Raw genomic sequence first — 18,925 nt, 5'->3', positions numbered from 1 at the left:
TAACGTATTTTATGGCTATTTTAAAAGATAAAAAAGTGTCAAAACAGAGATTTGAGATTTAGGAGGATTTATGGCTTTTGGGATTGGTTCAGTATGGCAATGTGGCCCTTGGAGCAAAAAATGTTGTGCACCCCTGGGCTAAGGTTTTGTGGTCGGAACTAGACATGGTGAGCTGTGATAGAGGTTGCAAGACAGGCAGAAATTTGAAGGTTGATTTCTTACTGGAGTCCATTTGGGCTGTTTTTTCCTCTGGTTGTCGTCCGGAGAAACCGTGAAAAGATGACTGAAACCTGGGACCAGATTATGCGAGTTGACCTAAGCATCTACTGTAGGTGTGATTTGGAAAACTGAGTGCTCTTGCAGCCTCTTAGTTATTGTAGTCAAGGAGTCTCTGTCCTAGACCTTGCGCATGCGTTACAACGAGGGGTGTTCTTACTCAGAAGTTAAGAAGGTAGTAGTCTGGTTGGCTAGGCAGCCTAAGATGCCAAGTAGTGGATAAGAGAACTTGGCTAGGTTGGTCACAGGCAAAAAAAAGGTGTGAGAATGTGAAGAAAAAAAAAAGACTTCTATCATTTTAGCAACAATTGCAGCTGCTTTCTCAGACACAACCCAAGCACACAACGGATTTTGCCAGGGAAAGTCAAAGCCAGTCCAACAGTTTCCCTACAGCTGTACTGCAGTAATTATACATGATGGATATTTAGATGAATGGCTGTCCATGTAATTCTAGGATAAATTGAATCCACATGCATGGTAGATGCTACTACAGAGCGGTTCAGTTTGGCTCATTTATGATTTCCATATTCATTAACAGGGGTCATCTTCATTTGTTTTAATTTGGCACAGTACAGTGCTTCTAATGGAACAGCATATACATTGAATGCAATGAAAACTGGTAGGTATACAAAAAGGTAGATGAGCAGATAAATAGTACTTACAGTATTCACTTGACGCATTTCTTTCTGAAACTCTTCCCACTCCTTATCCAAGTGGTCTTTAGGGGCATCGACTTTCCTCACCTTAAAAGAAACAAGACTCACTACAAAGCAATTACATTCTTCTACATGACATTTACTACCATTATGTTTCAGAAAGTGACATCTTAGAGGTTCACTGCTCTAACATTTCAGTTATAATTCACATATTAAATGTCTAATAGAATATCCTAAAACTTGCCACCACGTTAGCGGACAGTTGTGGCATCTCACAGTAATGGTGGCATTCAGGTAAGACTTATTGGAGAGATGTAAAGTTTTAGTTTATGTGCACGACCCACAAGAACAGCCTGGTACTGACTGACAAATTTGACGCTTCACTTTGGTGCCAATGTCTTAGTTTTCATAGCATCAATTTTTTGTTTTAATCATCACAGCAATCACTGGACCAGAGCGAAATCATATTTTTATTTATTTTATAATTCTCATTAAAAGGAATATAATGTCCCAAGAAGCAAATCAACAGTTTTATAGCAGCTTACTATCTAAGATACGACTTCGTCCAAAGTGTGCAGAAGCACATTGCAGTAACCCACAGAACACATGGCAGGCTTACGGCGCACACTGCTACGGCCTCCTCTATCAGGAAAGATATGGCTCGTGACAGACTCCATATGCTGTGTGTGTGATGAATTCTACCAGGGAGCTGGAGCAGATTAAAATCAAATGAACCATTTCTGTTCTAATTCTGTTAATGGTCCGACTTTGGCACTGTATAAAACAGAAGGAACACTTGCCTTTGCATCAACTTCTGGGTCATCAAAGAATCCCTCAGGTAAGGCTTCCGCTGTATTCTCTTTTCTGGATTGCAAAGACAGGGCAGTTAGTGGTGTACAAAAAGACAAACAAATATCTTTTAAATGACAGCACACCCAGGTATGAACTTTCTTTTTTTTTTTAAAACCACAAACATGGGGGAGAAGTGGGATTATTTTAAAACAAAACTTTCAGTAGGACATGCCGTCTAAGGGGTAATGTTTTTTTCCTTGTGGAGATTGACATAGCGGCTCTGGCATGCCAAGGTAAGGATGCTTACTCTAAGTGCAATGCTCCTTTGGGAAATTTAATACGCAAATTGCCTCCGGATTATTGTTTCCAACAGGTGGCTCCATAGAATTCAAGTCCTTTTTCTCTCTGAAGAGGCAATTTGCATACTAGAACATGATTTAATTCATCAATTCAAACAGTGTATGGATTTATAAATATAAATCATTGATTATTGGTGGATGGTTGCAGTTATACAGTGCCTTCAAAGCGTATTCATAATCCATGAACTTTTACACATTTTTTCACATTACACCCATAAATGTAAATACATTTTATTGAGATTTTATGTGATATAGCAACACAAAGTACTGTAGCAAAACAGTGAAGCTGGTCAGAGTTGATGGGAAGATTGATGGAGCTAAATACATGGAGGAAAACCTGTTGTAGGCTGCAAAAGACTTGAGACTGGACCATAGGTTCACCTTACAGCAGGACGACCCTAAACATACTTACGAGCTAGAATGCAAAGGCTTAGATGAAAGCATATTAATTTGTGAATGGCCCAATCACAGTCAAGAACTAATTCCCACTGAGAATCTGTGACAAGACTTGAAGATTTCTGTTCCCAGGGTGTTCCTGGGCTTTGCGGGCTTCTACCACCAGTTAATTCCTAACTTTGCCATGATAGCCACCCCTATGATGGACCTCCTTAATAGGGTAAAGTCAGCTACTTGGTCTCCAGAAGCTGAGGCAACCTTCCAGGAACTGAAGCTAACCCTGTGTAAACAACTATAGTGTGGGTGGCACCGGATTTCATTAACCCCTTTCTGTTAGCTGATGTACTATTCCATCCATGTGCCCTGGGCCTGTCTAACCATGGATGGAATAGCATGTCATAGCGATCGGCCACGCACACGGATGGTGTGCGGCCGACTGTCAGCTGATTCTCGCAGCTGACACCCGGCACCAAATGCCAGGAGTGGTCTCCCGGCACTTTAACCCCTGGAATACCGCGATCAAACACGATCGCAGCATTCCGGGAGCAGGCAGAGGGCTGACAGCCCTGACAGCCTCTCTGCCTTTGGATCTGAGACCCCGCGGCATGATGGGAGATCCCGATCGCCGCTATGGTAACCAGGGCTGTGGAGTCGGTAAGCCAAACCTGCGACTCCGACTCCTCAATTTCCCTTACACCGACTCCGACATATATTGCTTATATTTAAGTGAAAAATGTATTGTAGTACAAAGTGAACATCAGACATTTAATCATTTTTATGATACAAGAATCAAGATATTTAGATAGAACATAATATATAATTATTGGAATACAACTCTTGAACACAAAAAACTGTAATAAATTGTAAATATGTAATACACTATGTAATATAAATTACTTAGTGATATATATATATATATATATATATATATATATATCACTATGTAATAAACTATGTAAGCGGCAAAAACAGTTTTCAACAAAAACATACTAAATAACATTTGTGCAGTCTATGAATTTGCTCTAAGAAATAGAATTGCCTCCATCAGATCCTCCTTCACAGATGACCTCAAATCTGACCTAATAATTTTAAGGCCAGAGAACAACCTCTCTACACTAATTTGGGTTGGAGGCAAAGCCGTAACCGCATTGGCAACATCTCTAACAATTTCCGGGTATAAAGGAATTGCCTCATGCAGTCAGTTTTGATGAACGGTTGAATTTTTCTAGTTCTTTGAGAGCAAGTGAAACATTTTGCTGAAATATGGTCAATCTGCTTGCTATAGGAGACGGAGTGAAATCTTTTTCCTTGCGGCAACGCTTTGCCTGCTCCAAGTCATCCAAATACTTGTCAAAGTCAAACTTATCTGATCAGGATGAAGATATGGCAGCAGTAGCACTGTCAAGACCCAAGTCCTCTTGCGCCTGGCAGTCCTCCTGTAGGCCACTCATCCTAACTGCTACCTCAGTCAGAGCTTCTTTTCCTTTAGTAAGCTATTGATCATTAAGCAATATACGATGACTTGGGTCCACATAAACAGCTGCCAGAAAAATTTTATTTTCCAATAGCTGTGTCTCTCTCCGTTTCAGTGAAGCAGAAATGCCATCTGCGATTAAACTTCCTCTTTGGGACAGGCAAAATAGCAAGTTCTTCCACTCCCTTATGAAAATGCCAGGAGTTAAATCCTCAGCTTGTAATTTTTTAGTCACGGTAAATGGGTGATTAAGCAATTCCTTCAATGCAGCCACCTGTGTCCATTGACCTTCATTTAGGGTTACCTGAGGGTTCGCCATATCTATAAGAAATGGTTTTATTTCAAGCAATCGCTCAATCATTAAATAAGTGCTGCCCCACCAAGTGGCTTGATCGACAATTGCCCCTTTCCCAGCACGTCTCTTCAAGATGGAATCAATTTTAGGGGTTCTGGCGGCAATAACCAATTTCCTCACTTTTCCAATCAGATTTCCAGCATGTCCCTCTTGCAGACTATCTCATATTGCCACCTGCAGCATGTGCACAACACAGCGCATGTGATGAATTTGAAAGTGTTTTGAAGCAGCTTCAACAAGATCATCTATTTCTAAAGTATAATTTTGCTGTTCTTCTGTTGTAATATCTGTTTGTTCCTCAGTTACATGAACAGCACTGTGGCCTTCCATCTCAAACATACTCAATCCTAAATTTTCTTCTAGCTGTTGTTCATTACTCTCATTCATCAGTTTAATTGTATTTATCTTGTTTGAAGCATTGTCCGTTACAATAGCAAGAACCTGTTCTTTTTTGAGTTCATAATCTTGCAGAACTTTTTCCACTAAGGCCTGGATGAGCTTTAGTATCTTTTACTGCCAGTGTCTTGGTAACATTTTTTTGTTGCCACAAACATATCGAACATTGACGGCAAAATAGTTCACTCAATGACGTGTTCAGGCATCCATTTTAAGAAACATGAAGCGTCTTTTGAGAGTCTTTTTAAGATCTTCCTTTTACAGAGATCACATAATAATCACCTACAATATTAGCATTAGTTACCTTCCTGTTACTGAGATGAGCAGTAGTACTTTCACATTCTCACATTCTCCAGCTCGGGGCCCAGGAATCGGATCCTGTGCTGGGTAGGCACCCCTCCCCCTCCTCTCTCTGGTGAAGACGGCAGAAGACAGGACAGAGGAGGGGAGATTGCCCCCTGCAGCCTGGAGCCGATGCAGGACGGGAGCACTGCAGCATACAAGTGAGTTTTGATAGGTGCGTGCCCCTGCTTCTAGAGGGGGGGGCAGCTGCCCCCCTGCCCCTCGCTGGCTACAGCCATGATTCACACACAGCGGATCCGTTTTTTGCAGTAAAATGCAGTGACTCTGGGTATCCCAGCAAAGTCAGTGGGTTTCAAGATATGACATTCAGACACATCGTTTTGTGAGGATCCGTTTTAGGGCTCAAAACCAGATCCTCACAAAGAATGAGCATGTCAGTTTGTGTGGCGTTTCTCTAATCTGCTTTTGCTATTGAAAACATTATCTATGATAAAATCCTTCAATAAAAAATTATTTGGAAAAGAAAACATCTATGAGCTCAAAAACCTTTCAGGTGATGCAGTTTTTTAAAAAGCTGATCTGCTTTTACAGCTGAAAAGAGTATCCTCAAAAAACGCAGCAAAAACGCTGTGTGTGAATGTAGCCTTAGAACAGCCATTTATAGCACATTTCATAACTTTCCCAAATACCAGGAAGTCTCTCAGCTCAGTGTGCAGAAAGTGCAGCGCTGACAGCTTCTATAGCATGAATATGTTGCTCCATCTGCATGATATGGAAGTGATCAGCCTGCAAAAAATGAGTGTCCCATAGTGGGACAAAGTGCAAAATATAGAATAAAGTTAAAAAAAAAATTAAATAATTGAAAAAATATATAAAAAAAACAATATTTATTGTATTACTAAATAAATATCTGAATAAAAAAAATCTAAATAATGAGAGTACACATATTTGTTATCACAACGTCTGTAATGACCCGACCTATAAAACTGTTCCACTAGTTAACGCCTTTAGTGTACACCAAAAAAAAAAACAAGGCAAAAAACAATGCTTTATCATCATACCACCAAACAAAAAGTGGAATAACACGCAATCAAAAAGACGGATATAAATAAACATGATATTGCTGAAAATGTAATCTTGTCCCACAAAAAACGAGCCGCCATACAGCGTCATCAGCGACAAAATAAAGAAGTTATAGCTGTCAGAATAAAGTGATGCAAAAACAATTTTTTCTCTAAAATAGTTTTTATTATATAAAAGCGCATAAAAAAAATGATATAAAAGAGGTATCGCTGTAATCATACTAATCCGGAGAATAAAACTGCCTTATCAATTTTACCACATGCGGAAAGATGTAACTCCACCCACCCCCCACCCCCAGAAAAGAAATTCGTTAATTGCTGGTTTTTGCTCATTCTGTCTCCCAAAAATCGGAATAGAAAGTGATAAAAAAAATGTCATGTGCCCGAAAATGGTACCAATAAAAACTTCAGCTCGTCCCGCGAAAAACAAGACCTCACAAGACTCTGTGGGCCAAAATATGAAAAAATTATAGCTCTCAAAATGTGGTGATGCAAAAACTATTTTTTCCAATAAAAAGCGTCTTTTAGCGTGACAGCTGCCAAACATAAAAACCCACTATAAGGCCTCTTTCACACGTCCTGACCGGAGATGTCAGTGTCGGTGTGTGTAATACTTGCGGCACACGTGTGGCATGTGTAAGCCGCATCAGTACCACACAGGTACAGGCACCAGGGAAGAAGCGCTGCAGTAAGCGCTGTTCCCCTGTGCTGAACACGGCTCTCATCATTCTCCTCTGCTCTGCCAGCGATCGGCAAGAGCAGGGGAGAATGATGAGTTACATTTAACCCCTTAACGACCGCTGATACGTCTTTTAACGGCGGCAGTTAAGGGTACTTAAACCACAGCGCCGCTTTTTAACGGCGCTGAGGTTTAAGGTTATAGCGCCCCCCAGCGGCGGAATTTCTCCGGGGTCTCGGCTTCCAGGGGTCGTCGAGACTCCAGAGAACATGATTTGGATCAGTTTTTACCGACCCCGGTGTTGCAGTAAATCAATCCCCCCTTTATCACCCCCTTAGTTAGGAAAAAATAATAAAATAAAAAAAGTATTTATTTCCATTTTCCCATTAGGGTTAGAGTTGGGCTTAAGTGAGTTAAGTTAAAGTCAGGGTTAGGGTTGTGGCTAAAGTTAGGGTTAAGGTTAGGGTTGGGGGCTAAAATTTGCATTGGGGGGGGGGCTAAAGTTAGGGTTGGAGCTAGGGTTTGGATTACGGTTACGGTTGGGATTAGGGTTGGGATTAGGGTTAGGGGTGTGTTAGAATTGGGGGGTTTCCACCACTGTTTAGGCACAACAGGGGCTCTCCAAACGCGATATAGCGTCCGATCTTAATTCCAGCCAATTTGGTGTTGAAAAAGTAAAACGGTGCTTCTTCCCTTCCGAGCTCTGCCATGGGACTAAACAGTGGTTTACCCCCACATATGAGGTATCCGCATACTCAGGATAAATTGCACAACAACTTTTGTGGTCCATTTACTCCTGTTGCCATTTGGAAAATAAAAAATTGGGGGCGAAAAGATCATTTTTGTGAAAAAAATATTGTTTTATTTTTATGGCTCTACGTTATAAACTTCTGTGAAACACTTTGGGGGTTCAACGTGCTCACCACACATCTAGATAAGTTCATTAGGGGGTCTAGTTTTCAAAATGGTGTCACTTGTGGGGGATTTCCACTGTTTAAGCACATTAACTGAATGGGAGGAGACACAGATTAGATATTAGAAAAAACTTTTTGACAGTTAGAGTGATCAATGAGTGGAACAGGCTGCCACGAGAAGTGGTGAGTTCTCCTTCAATGGAAGTCTTCAAACAGAGGCTGGACAGGCATCTGACTGGGATGATTTAGCGAATCCTGCTTTGAGCAGGGGGTTGGACCAGATGGCCCAGGAGGTCCCTTCCAACTCTACGATTCTATATTATTCTATGAAGGAGCTCTCCAAACATGACATGGCGTCCAATCTCAATTTCAGCCAATTTTGCATTGAAAAGTCAAACGGCGCTCCTTCCCTTCCGAGCTCTGCCATGCACCCAAACAGTGGTTTAACTGCATATATGGGGTATCATCGTACTCAGGACAAATTGTACAACAACTTTTGAGGTCCAATTTCTCCTGTTGCCCTTGGTAAAATTAAAAAAATTGGATCTGAAGCCTTTTTTTGTGAAAAAAGTTAAAATGTTCAATTTTTTTTTTAAACATTCCAAAAATTCCTGTGAAGCACCAGAAGGGTTAATAAACTTCTTGAATGTGGTTTTGAGCACCTTCAGGGGTGTAGTTTTTAGAATGGTGTCACTTTTGGGTATTTTCTATCATATAAACCCCTCAAAGTGACTTCAAATGTGATGTGGTCCCTAAAAAAATGGTGTTGTAAAAATGAGAAATCGCTGTTTAACTTTTAACCCTTATAAGCTTCCTAAGAAAAAAAAAATTTGGTTCCAAAATTGTGCTGATGTAAAGTAGGCATGTGGGAAATGTTACTTATTAAAGTATTTTATGTGATATATCTCTGATTTAAGGGCATAAAAATTCAAAGTTGGAATTTTCAAAATTTTCGCCAAATTTCCGTTTTTTTCACAAGTAAACGTGTTATATCAAAGAAATTTTATCACCATCATGAAGTACAATATGTCACTAGAAAACAATGTCAGAATAACCGGAATTCATGTAAGCGTTCCAGAGTTATTACCTCATAAAGGGACAGTGGTCAGAAATTGGCCTGGTCATCAACATGCAAAACACCCTTGGTGGTAAAGGGGTTAAGGAGTTTGTTATCCAGACAGACGCGTTAGATGTGGGGATGGCGCAGTCTTATCACAAACAGTGAATGAGGAAGAGCATCCCATAATGTAGCTAAGTCAAAAGCTGTCATCCTGAGAGAATTATTACTCCATAGTGGAGAGGGAAGTTTGACCATCAAGTGAGTGTTGGACACTCTAAATGTACTTAGACCGGAAATTCAGGCTAGTGTTAGACCATGCCACGCAGAGGTGGATGAAGGAGAAGAATGGGAAAAGTGCCTATATGACCAGGTGGTTACTAGCACTTCAGGAATTTCGCTTCCATGTAGAGCATAGACCCAAGAAACTGCATGGCAATGTTGATGCACTCTCGAGGTTCCACAGTCTGATGGCAGAAGATGCCAATGCCCCTGGCTTTGAGCAGAGAGTAGAGGGGTAAGTAAGATGGCAGCCAGACAGGTCCCTAAGGGGATATAGGCATCATCAAGGTTGGTAGCTTCAGTGATGTAAGCCTGGGAAATCAGGCTCCAGCACATAGAGTGTTAATACAGCGTATCAGGGCTGGGTTTACGAGCAGTTGAAATAGATCGATGGGACTGGCTGCTCACAAAACCCCACCCCGTACGCATAGTATGGCAATTAAAATTGAGGCCAGCTGCCTCATTCAGTATATTTGTCTGGAGGTGTGTAGATCTCAAGTGTGTTTGTCTTTTGCTAAGGACTGAAGAGCTGTACACTAATTCATGCGGGCAAACTGTATGGACTATTTACTTTGTGTTGGAAAAGGCTGTCTTTTTGTTTGGTTTCCTGAGTGGTTTATGAAGTCAAAATACATCAGCCTGGACATTTACTGAAACCGCTTCCTGTGCCTACCTCATATGCAAACGATAATATTAATAATACTATCATAAAAGAAGTATTAAAGGGGTTGCCCACTACTAGGAAAACCCTTTCTCAATGTGAGTGTTTGTCCCCGTTGTAGAGGTGTGGGCACTCAGTCTCCCAGAGGTTACGTGGGGTTGTTACATCAAGCAGCCCTATGCCCCTTCAGCAACTGCTTCACTGTCCTGCCTTCGGACGAATAAGTAATCAAGATGAAAAGGTTCAAGGGAAGGAAATAAGCGGCACATCCATCCACAATATGTAAAAATTTAGTTCACTCTTTATTCAAAATTCATTAAAAACATGGAATCCAAAAAATATGGAGAAAAACCTAACATGTTTCTGGCACCAAGCGCAATTAATCATAGGATATATTTACATATTTTTGGAATCCATCTTTTTAATGAATTTTGAATAAAGCATGAACTAAATTTTTGCATATTGTGGATGGATGTGGTGCTTATTTCCTTTCTTTGAACCTCTGGCTGAGCTTCACCAGCAAGACAGGCACCTGACACACAGATTTCAGCCTCCAATATCAGATGACATGGCATGATGAGCTTCAAAAATACCCCCTCTCCCTAATCAAGATGAAGTTAGAGCTACAGCTGCTCTCTCACCACTTTTTGATTACCGTACTTATACGAAGGTGGAGACAGTGAAGTCGGCTGCGATTGGACGCGTGGATTTCGTGACGTAACATTCCGCACATGAGTCCCAAAAGAGCAAGTGACGCCGCCGCTGAAACGGCACTGGCAAGAGAGGTGAGTATAAGTGTTGTGATTTTAACTTGGGAAAACTTAGATTGGTAACGGGTTGTCCTAGTAGTGGACATCTCCTTTAATAGTTTAGTTCACTTTTTATCACTTAAAATGCAAAGTGAATGAACAAAAAGCAACTCTAAATGAAATCAATATTTGGTGTCACCCTGGCTTTGCCTTCATAACAGCTACAAAGACTCAATTCTTCCATTTATGTTGTTATTCGATATATGTTATTCTATGCCTATTTGTGGGTTCTCTAGTTTTTAAAAAAAATTTTCCGTACCTGTACAAGGTTGTTTATTCCCCACTCTCTTCCCTCCCTTCCTACCTTCATTTCCCTACCCTGTTTATTTCTAAAAAAACAATAAAATTATTTGAAAACAAAGACTCAATTCTTCTAGGTACACTTGTACACAGTTTTTGATGGAACTTGGCAGCGAGGTTGTTTCAAGCATCTTAGAGAAATAATAACACATCTTCTGTGGATGTAGGCCTGCAAAAATCCTTCCTGATGTAATCCCAGATATCCTCGATGATGTTGAGATCAGAGCTCTGTGGGGGCTATATCATCACTTCATTACAATGAAAATAGCCCTCTAAAGGTCACTGGCTGCATATGTGATGTCATTTTCCTGCTGCCAATAATACATTTGGTGCCAATAGGATGCCTCCCTGGTGGTAATGCTTGATGGGTAAACATCTACCTGCATTTCTGAATACATTGAGAACACCAAGAAACGGAAAAGATTGAGCACTTTAGAAGCAATGGTTGGCTGAGAAAACCTAGTGCAGCAGATGAAAGACACATCATACTTCCTTTCCTCCACATCATGGAGTATATCTTCTATCAGCATTAGTAAGCTTCTGGAGGCATCTCAAACACCATTTCATGCAGTTGTAGTTCTCACAGATAAAACTTAAATAGTACACTGCAAGAAGTATATACCAAGTATACAGAAGTCTGTAAATATAATGTAAATATAGATTACACATTATAGTGAGAAATCATCATTGAAGTAAAGCCATTCACTGAACTAATGCAATTAGCTGGCATTTCAGCGCTTCACGATTGTGATTTTGAACAGAATTGGTAAATAGATTTTGGGAGAAGCGCTTGATTGGGAGAAAATGTGATGCTCCTTCTAATGGGGTCCATTAGTCCCGCAGAGGACGATGCTTAGCAGTTATTTCAGTATCCCCATTGCCACAGAAAGCACTAGTGGACGCAGGCATAATTTTGCTCTGATATTGATTTCATGACGGTATCCCATTCACTCATGCTCCATGGAGAAATCCTGTAAGTGGTCAGCCCTAACAGAATTTAAATATTAAAAAAGCTCTAGAATCTTTAGATGGCCCAAGGCTATCAAGATTTTTCAGCCAGCCCTGGAAATCATGCTTCTTTAGATTGGCAGGGATAATGCGAAAGTGACTACCTGCTTTTGTCAGCACCACAATGAATACTGATCAGGGAACTAACAGTTAGTACTGAAGGTTTCTATGATCGAGGGCAGTGGTCTCAAACTTTTTTTTTACTTTGAGGGGGCAGCACCTGTGTCACTCACACTGCTTCAATTCCCACCCCGAGGATGATTTCTTATAGGTAAAGAGACTGCAATGTTAAAAGTAGTGGCTGTGCAGCAGCGGCAACTGAAAATGTGGTCACTTTTTAATCATTACTGAGCCAGGATGTCATCAGTGTACGGTGAGGATAGTAGCTGTGGTAAGGGACAGAAGCACCACCATCAGATGACATTTTATTTCAGGAGGGACAATAGCCACTGCAGAGAAGTGAATGTTGCCCTACCCTCCTGCGACATCCTGCTTGAGACGCCTTTCAACTGAAAAGTCATAGGAATAAAATAAAATTAAAAAAAACACACAGTAAATTGTATAATAAAGCTAATTACAAAAGTGTAACCTTCTCAAAAAATGAATACACCAAAGAGTCCAGAAATACAAAGACTCAAATAATTTTATTTAGTAGTACAAAAATAAGAAAACAGAGCAAATGGACATAATAGAATACCATAAAAAATATTAAAATGTAACAAGAAGATGCATAATAAACACATTGGCCACATTAACAGAGTAATCATATGAATATAATAAAAAAAAAAAAATAAGTGCATAGTGTAAACAGGCTAAACTAGCCAATTAAAGTGCTTAAGAAATATAACTAAATCATAGATACCCGTAATAAGTGGCTCAGTGTGCCTCCAGCTCCCTCCAACGTACGTTTCGCCTACCGTGGCTTTTTCAAGGACTTGTTACATTTTAATATTTTTTATGGTATGCTATTATGTCCATTTGCTCTGTTTTCTTTTTTTTGTACTACTAAATAAAATTATTTGAGTCTTTGTATTTCTGGACTCTTTGGTGTATTCATTTTTTGAGAAGGTTATGATGTTACTTATGAATATCCTAACATGTTATAGAGTTATTGAGTGATCTTGTTTGTCACTTAGTTGTTGGCTTAATTACAAAAGTGGTTAGGGCTAGAGATGGGCAAGCCCGAACAAGAAAGTTTGGGGTCCATACCGAAAACCTACTGTTTGGGCACGGACTCCGAACATGGACTTCTCCAGGAATTGTTACTGTCCAGGTTTGGCACCCCCTCACACATTGGGTGTTTGTCACGCTGTCATCTGCATGTGATCGTGAGAAACACCATTGGCTCTGATTGGCGGTAAGATCTTTACGCTGGTCAGAGAGCTGCGGTTACCACGCTGTCAGACATAGGTTTATAGCTGAATCCCGGTGAACTCATGGCACTGCTCACTAACGTGTGCGGGCTTGATGTCAGTGGTCATAAAACAGCTGCCATCAACCACACAAGCATTACCCAAATTGGCACCGCACCAGGGCTAATGGGAAGTGGCAGGCAAAGTGTCAGAATTGCTGCATCTATTAGATGTGCCATTTCTGGGGCCACTGTGGGCTGCTATCTTTAGGCTGGGGGAAGGCTATATTAATTGCCCCTTATCAGCCTGAGAATACCAGCCCTCAGCTGTCTGCTATAGCTTGCCTGGTTGTCAAAAAACAGGACCTATGCTATTTTTTAAAATTTAAATAATGTAAACAAAAACGCGGTGGGACCCCACTATTTTTGATAACAAGCCATGACAAAGCTGACAGCTGAGGGTTACGGCCCGAAGCTGTCAGTTTTGCCTGCACTCACCAAAAATAGATGAGGCCCAAAGTCATTTTCTTTTTTTTTTTTTACTTTTTTTTAATTTATTTATAACACAGGCGCTGCTGATGAATACTCCCATCAGTGGCACCTGCTCATGCTGTTATCAGCTAAAGTAGGCGTACACTGAGGCTGATGGGAATAGTACTCATCTTCCCACGCGTGTGACTGAAAGTAACCTTTTTAGCGCTGGTCACAGCTGTAGGCTCACGCTGTCATCTGACAGCGTGGGAACTGCAGCTCTCTGACCAACAGTAATGATCTTACCGCCGATCAGAGCCCGTGTTTGCCGCGATGTCATGCAAATCAAAACTGCAGTAGTCAATGGGGACACAAAGAATGAAAGAGGTGGGCAATTAGGCATTTATTGATCTCAAGGTGTACTAGTCTGCAAGAAATTTAACATGGGTAGTGTGCTGGATGGCTATTAGTTCCTCCAATGATTACGGTAAGTGTATTTCGAGTAAAGTAATAGGTCACATTAAGTCAACTAGGTTTCTTCTTTCCAAAATCCTGCCTATAATGGCTGAACAGCTCTTATTACATGACAAACAAATAGATGATTGTGGAGTGAAAAGAAGTCTAAGAACAAAAGGAGTAGAATCAGGGCTGGGATGGCAGGTGTAAGTTTTTTTTAATTGGCATATCAGAGCAAAGAAGGCTGCAAAACCTGAATTTAATAGCAGAGGTCCACCACATTTAGTAAATTATACCTTCGAGAAATAGAATTGTCATAGCTTTTGCATCATCTCATATCATGTATACAGTTAGGTCCATATATATTTGGACAGAGACAACATTTTTCTAATTTTGGTTCTAGACATTACCACAATGAATTTTAAACAAAACAATTCAGATGCAGTTGAAGTTCAGACTTTCAGCCTTCATGTGAGGGTATCCACATTAAAATTGGATGAAGGGTTTAAGGGGTTGTCCGGGCTTTTCACATAATCTCAGTGCATATCTGGGCTGCAGAATGCTGACAATAAGTAATTTACCTTCTGTGGCCAGTTTGCAGGGTTTGCTAGATATCAGCTCTTGCTTGTAAGAAAAACGTCCGGGGGCGTGTGTTCTGGCATTGAAATGAGAACTGGTCATTTCCTCCTACTCTACTAAAAACATGCCGTCTGTAGCAACAACCCCACCCTCCATAGCAACTGGCCCTCCCCGACCACATGATGAAGCCTATCCCTCCTCACACAGTAACAAATCCTCCCCCTCTAGCAGCCTCAGTGCAGAGAGCAGGACCACCCAGCTGCTCCTCCCCCAGACACACGCTGAACAGTGATCTATGGAAAGTGAAACTAGTGAGGAGGAAACAACCAGTTCTCATTTCAATTCCAGAACAAACACCCCCTGGACGTTTTTCTTACAAGCAAGAGATGATATCTAGCAAACCTTGCAAACTGGCCACAGAAGGTAAATTACTTATTGTCAGCATTCTGCAGCCCAGATATGCACTGAGATTATTTGAAAAGCCCGGACAACCCCTTTAAGGAGTTTCAGCTCCTTAACATGTGCCACCCTGTTTTTAAAGGGACCAAAAGTAATTGGACAATTGACTCCAAGGCTATTTCATGGACAGGTGTGGGCAATCCCTTCGTTATGTCATTCTCAATTAGGCAGATAAAAGGCCTGGAGTTGACTTGAGGTGTGGTGCTTGCATTTGGAAGGTTTTGCTGTGAAGGAAACATGTGGTCAAAGGAGCTCTCCATGCAGGTCAAACAAGCCATCCTTAAGCTGCAAAAATAGAAAAAGCCCATCCAAGAAATTGCTACAACATTAGGAGTGGCAAAATCTACAGTTTGGTACATCCTGAGAAAGAAAGCAAGCACTGGTGAACTCATCAATGCAAAAAGACCTGGGTGCCCACGGAAGACAACAGTGGTGGATGATTGCAGAATAATCTCCATGGTGAAGAGAAACCCCTTCACAACAGCCAACCAAGTGAACACCACTCTCCATGAGGTAGGCGTATCAATATCCAAATCTACCATAAAGAGAAGAGTGCATGAAAGTAAATACAGAGGGTTCACCAGGGGTGGATTAAGGGTAGCCAGGGCCCGGGGCAGTTCAGACTCTGTGGGCCCCCCTCGTCACGTGACAGGGGCCACGAATCGTAGAGCCACACTCTACATAGAGAATAATGGGGCCTCCAGCACCGACCTCCACCCGCAGAGCCACACTCTACATAGAGAATAATGGGGCCTCCAGCACCGACCTCCACCCGCAGAGCCACACTCCACATAGAGAATAATGGATCCTCCAGCACCGACCTCCACTCGCAGAGCCGCACTCCACATAGAGAATAATGGAGCCTCCAGCACCGACCTCCATCCTCAGAGCCGCACTCCACATAGAGAATAATGGGGCCTCCAGCACCGACCTCCACCCGCAGAGCCGCACTCCACATAGAGAATAATGGAGCCTCCAGCACCGACCTCCACCCGCAGAGCCGCACTCCACATAGAGAATAATGGAGCCTCCAGCACCGACCTCCACCCGCAGAGCCACACTCCACATAGAGAATAATGGAGCCTCCAGCACCGACCTCCACCCGCAGAGCCACACTCCACATAGAGAATAATGGAGCCTCCAGCACCGACCTCCACCCGCAGAGCCGCACTCCACATAGAGAATAATGGAGCCTCCAGCACCGACCTCCACCCGCAGAGCCGCACTCCACATAGAGAATAATGGAGCCTCCAGCACCGACCTCCACCCGCAGAGCCGCACTCCACATAGAGAATAATGGAGCCTCCAGCACCGACCTCCACCCGCAGAGCCACACTCTACATAGAGAATAATGGAGCCTCCAGCACTGACCTCTACCCGCAGAGCCACACTCTACATAGAGAATAATGGAGCCTCCAGCACTGACCTCTACCCGCAGAGCCACACTCTACATAGAGAATAATGGAGCCTCCAGCACCGACCTCCACCCGCAGAGCCGCACTCCACATAGAGAATAATGGAGCCTCCAGCACCGACCTCCACCCGCAGAGCCGCACTCCACATAGAGAATAATGGAGCCTCCAGCACTGACCTCCACCCGCAGAGCCACACTCTACATAGAGAATAATGGAGCCTCCAGCACTGACCTCTACCCGCAGAGCCACACTCTACATAGAGAATAATGGAGCCTCCAGCACCGACCTCCACCCGCAGAGCCGCACTCCACATAGAGAATAATGGAGCCTCCAGCACCGACCTCCACCCGCAGAGCCGCACTCCACATAGAGAATAATGGAGCCTCCAGCACTGACCTCCACCCGCAGAGCCGCACTCCACATAGAGAATAATGGGGCCTCCAGCACCGACCTCCACCCGCAGAGCCACACTCCACATAGAGAATAATGGAGCCTCCAGCACCAACCTCCACCCGCAGAGCCGCACTCCACATAGAGAATAATGGGGCCTCCAGCACCGACCTCCACCCGCAGAGCCACACTCCACATAGAGAATAATGGAGCCTCCAGCACCAACCTCCACCCGCAGAGCCGCACTCCACATAGAGAATAATGGGGCCTCCAGCACCGACCTCCACCCGCAGAGCCGCACTCCACATAGAGAATAATGGAGCCTCCAGCACCAACCTCCACCCGCAGAGCCACACTCCACATAGAAAATAATGGGGCCTCCAGCACTGACCTCCACCCGCAGAGCCACACTCCACATAGAGAATAATGGGGCCTCCAGCACCGACCTCCACCCGCAGAGCCGCACTCCACATAGAGAATAATGGAGCCTCCGGCACCGACCTCCACCGGCAGAGCCGCACTCCACATAGAGAATAATGGAGCCTCCAGCACTGACCTCCACCCGCAGAGCCGCACTCCACATAGAGAATAATGGAGCCTCCAGCACCGACCTCCACCCGCAGAGCCGCACTCCACATAGAGAATAATGGAGCCTCCAGCACTGACCTCCATCCGCAGAGCCGCACTCCACATACATGGCTGCTCTCAGTGCTCTGTGCTGTGCGCACAGGACCTGTGATGAGGTCACAGGAGGGGAGGAGACAGGGGTCACATGATCGGGGGCCCTGACACCTTACCTCCTGTGATCTCATCACAAGCCTTTGCACGCTACCAGCAGCATCAGCGTTCACGCTACTTGTAGATGCTGCTGGTAGCAGAGCACATAATGCCGCCCCCACGGTCACTCACTTTTAGGTGGGGAGAAGATGGAGTGCCATTGCAGCAGCCAGCAGGAATGTGGTGGGGGCCCCCTTAGAAGCTCTTGTGGTGGGGGCCCCGGGGATGAAGCCCCGCCTGCCCTGCCTATAATCCGGCCCTGCGCGGTGGCGGATTATAATGGGGCAATTTACTGGCCTGGGCTGTGGGCCCCTTAACCCCACTGGGCCCGGGGCAACTGCCCAAATTGACCTCATTATAATCCGCCACTGGGGTTCACTGCACGGTACAAGCCACTCATAAGCATCTAGAATAAAAAGGCTAGACTGGACTTTGCTAAAAAACATCAAAAAAGCCAGCACAGTTCTGGAAGAACAATCTTTGGACAGATGAAACCAAGATCAACCTCTACCAGAATGATGGAAAGAGAAAAGTATGGCGAAGGCGTGGTACAGCTCATGATCCAAAGCATACCACATCATCTGTAAAACACGGCGGAGGCAGTGTGATGCCTTGGGCATGCATGGCTGCCAGTGGCACTGGGTCACTAGTGTTTATTGATGATGTGACACAGGACAGCAGCAGCCGAATGAATTCTGAGGTATTCAGAGCCATACTGTGTGCTCAGATCCAGCCAAATGCAGCCAAACTGATTGGTCGTCCTTTCATACTACAGACCCAAAACATAAAGCCAAAGCAACCCAGGAGTTTATTAAAGCAAAGAAGTGGAATATTCTTGAATGGCCAAGTCAGTCACCTGATCTCAACCCAATTGAGCATGCATTTCACTTGTTAAAGACTAAACTTCAGACAGAAAGGCCCACAAACAAACAGCAACTGAAAACCACCGCAGTGAAGGCATGGCAGAGCATCAAAAAGGAGGAAACAGTGTCTGGTGATGACCATGAGTTCAAGACTTCAGGCAGTCATTGCCAACAAAGGGTTTTCAACCAAGTACTAGAAATGAACATTTTAATTACAATTATTTAATCTGTCCAATTACTTTTGGTCCCTTTAAAAATACGGTGGCAAATGTTAAGGAGCTGAAACTCCTAAACCCTTCATCCAGTTATAATGTGGATACCCTCAAATGAAAGCTGAAGGTCTGAACTTCAACTGCATCTGAATT

At 43.2% G+C, this 18,925-nt stretch overlaps 1 protein-coding gene across 2 annotated transcripts in view; it reads right to left on the bottom strand.

Moving 5' to 3' along the window:
- The window catches only part of ZNF830 (zinc finger protein 830), a 215,894-nt gene that overhangs the window by 37,498 nt on the left and 159,471 nt on the right, over positions 1-18,925 (bottom strand). For both annotated transcript variants that reach the window (XM_073587730.1, XM_073587727.1), the window contains exons 7-8: positions 1,733-1,796; positions 939-1,019 (exon numbers count right to left, since the gene is read on the bottom strand). In XM_073587730.1, coding sequence (XP_073443831.1) covers positions 939-1,019; positions 1,733-1,796 — 145 coding nt within the window. The remainder of the gene's footprint in view (positions 1-938; positions 1,020-1,732; positions 1,797-18,925) is intronic.

This window comes from Dendrobates tinctorius, unplaced genomic scaffold (assembly GCF_039654945.1).
Source record: "Dendrobates tinctorius isolate UK_male_01 unplaced genomic scaffold, ASM3965494v1 ptg000102l, whole genome shotgun sequence".
Taxonomy (NCBI): Eukaryota; Metazoa; Chordata; class Amphibia; order Anura; family Dendrobatidae; genus Dendrobates; species Dendrobates tinctorius.
Note: the sequence above shows the minus strand (reverse complement) of the source record. Positions and strands in the feature narration are given on the sequence as shown.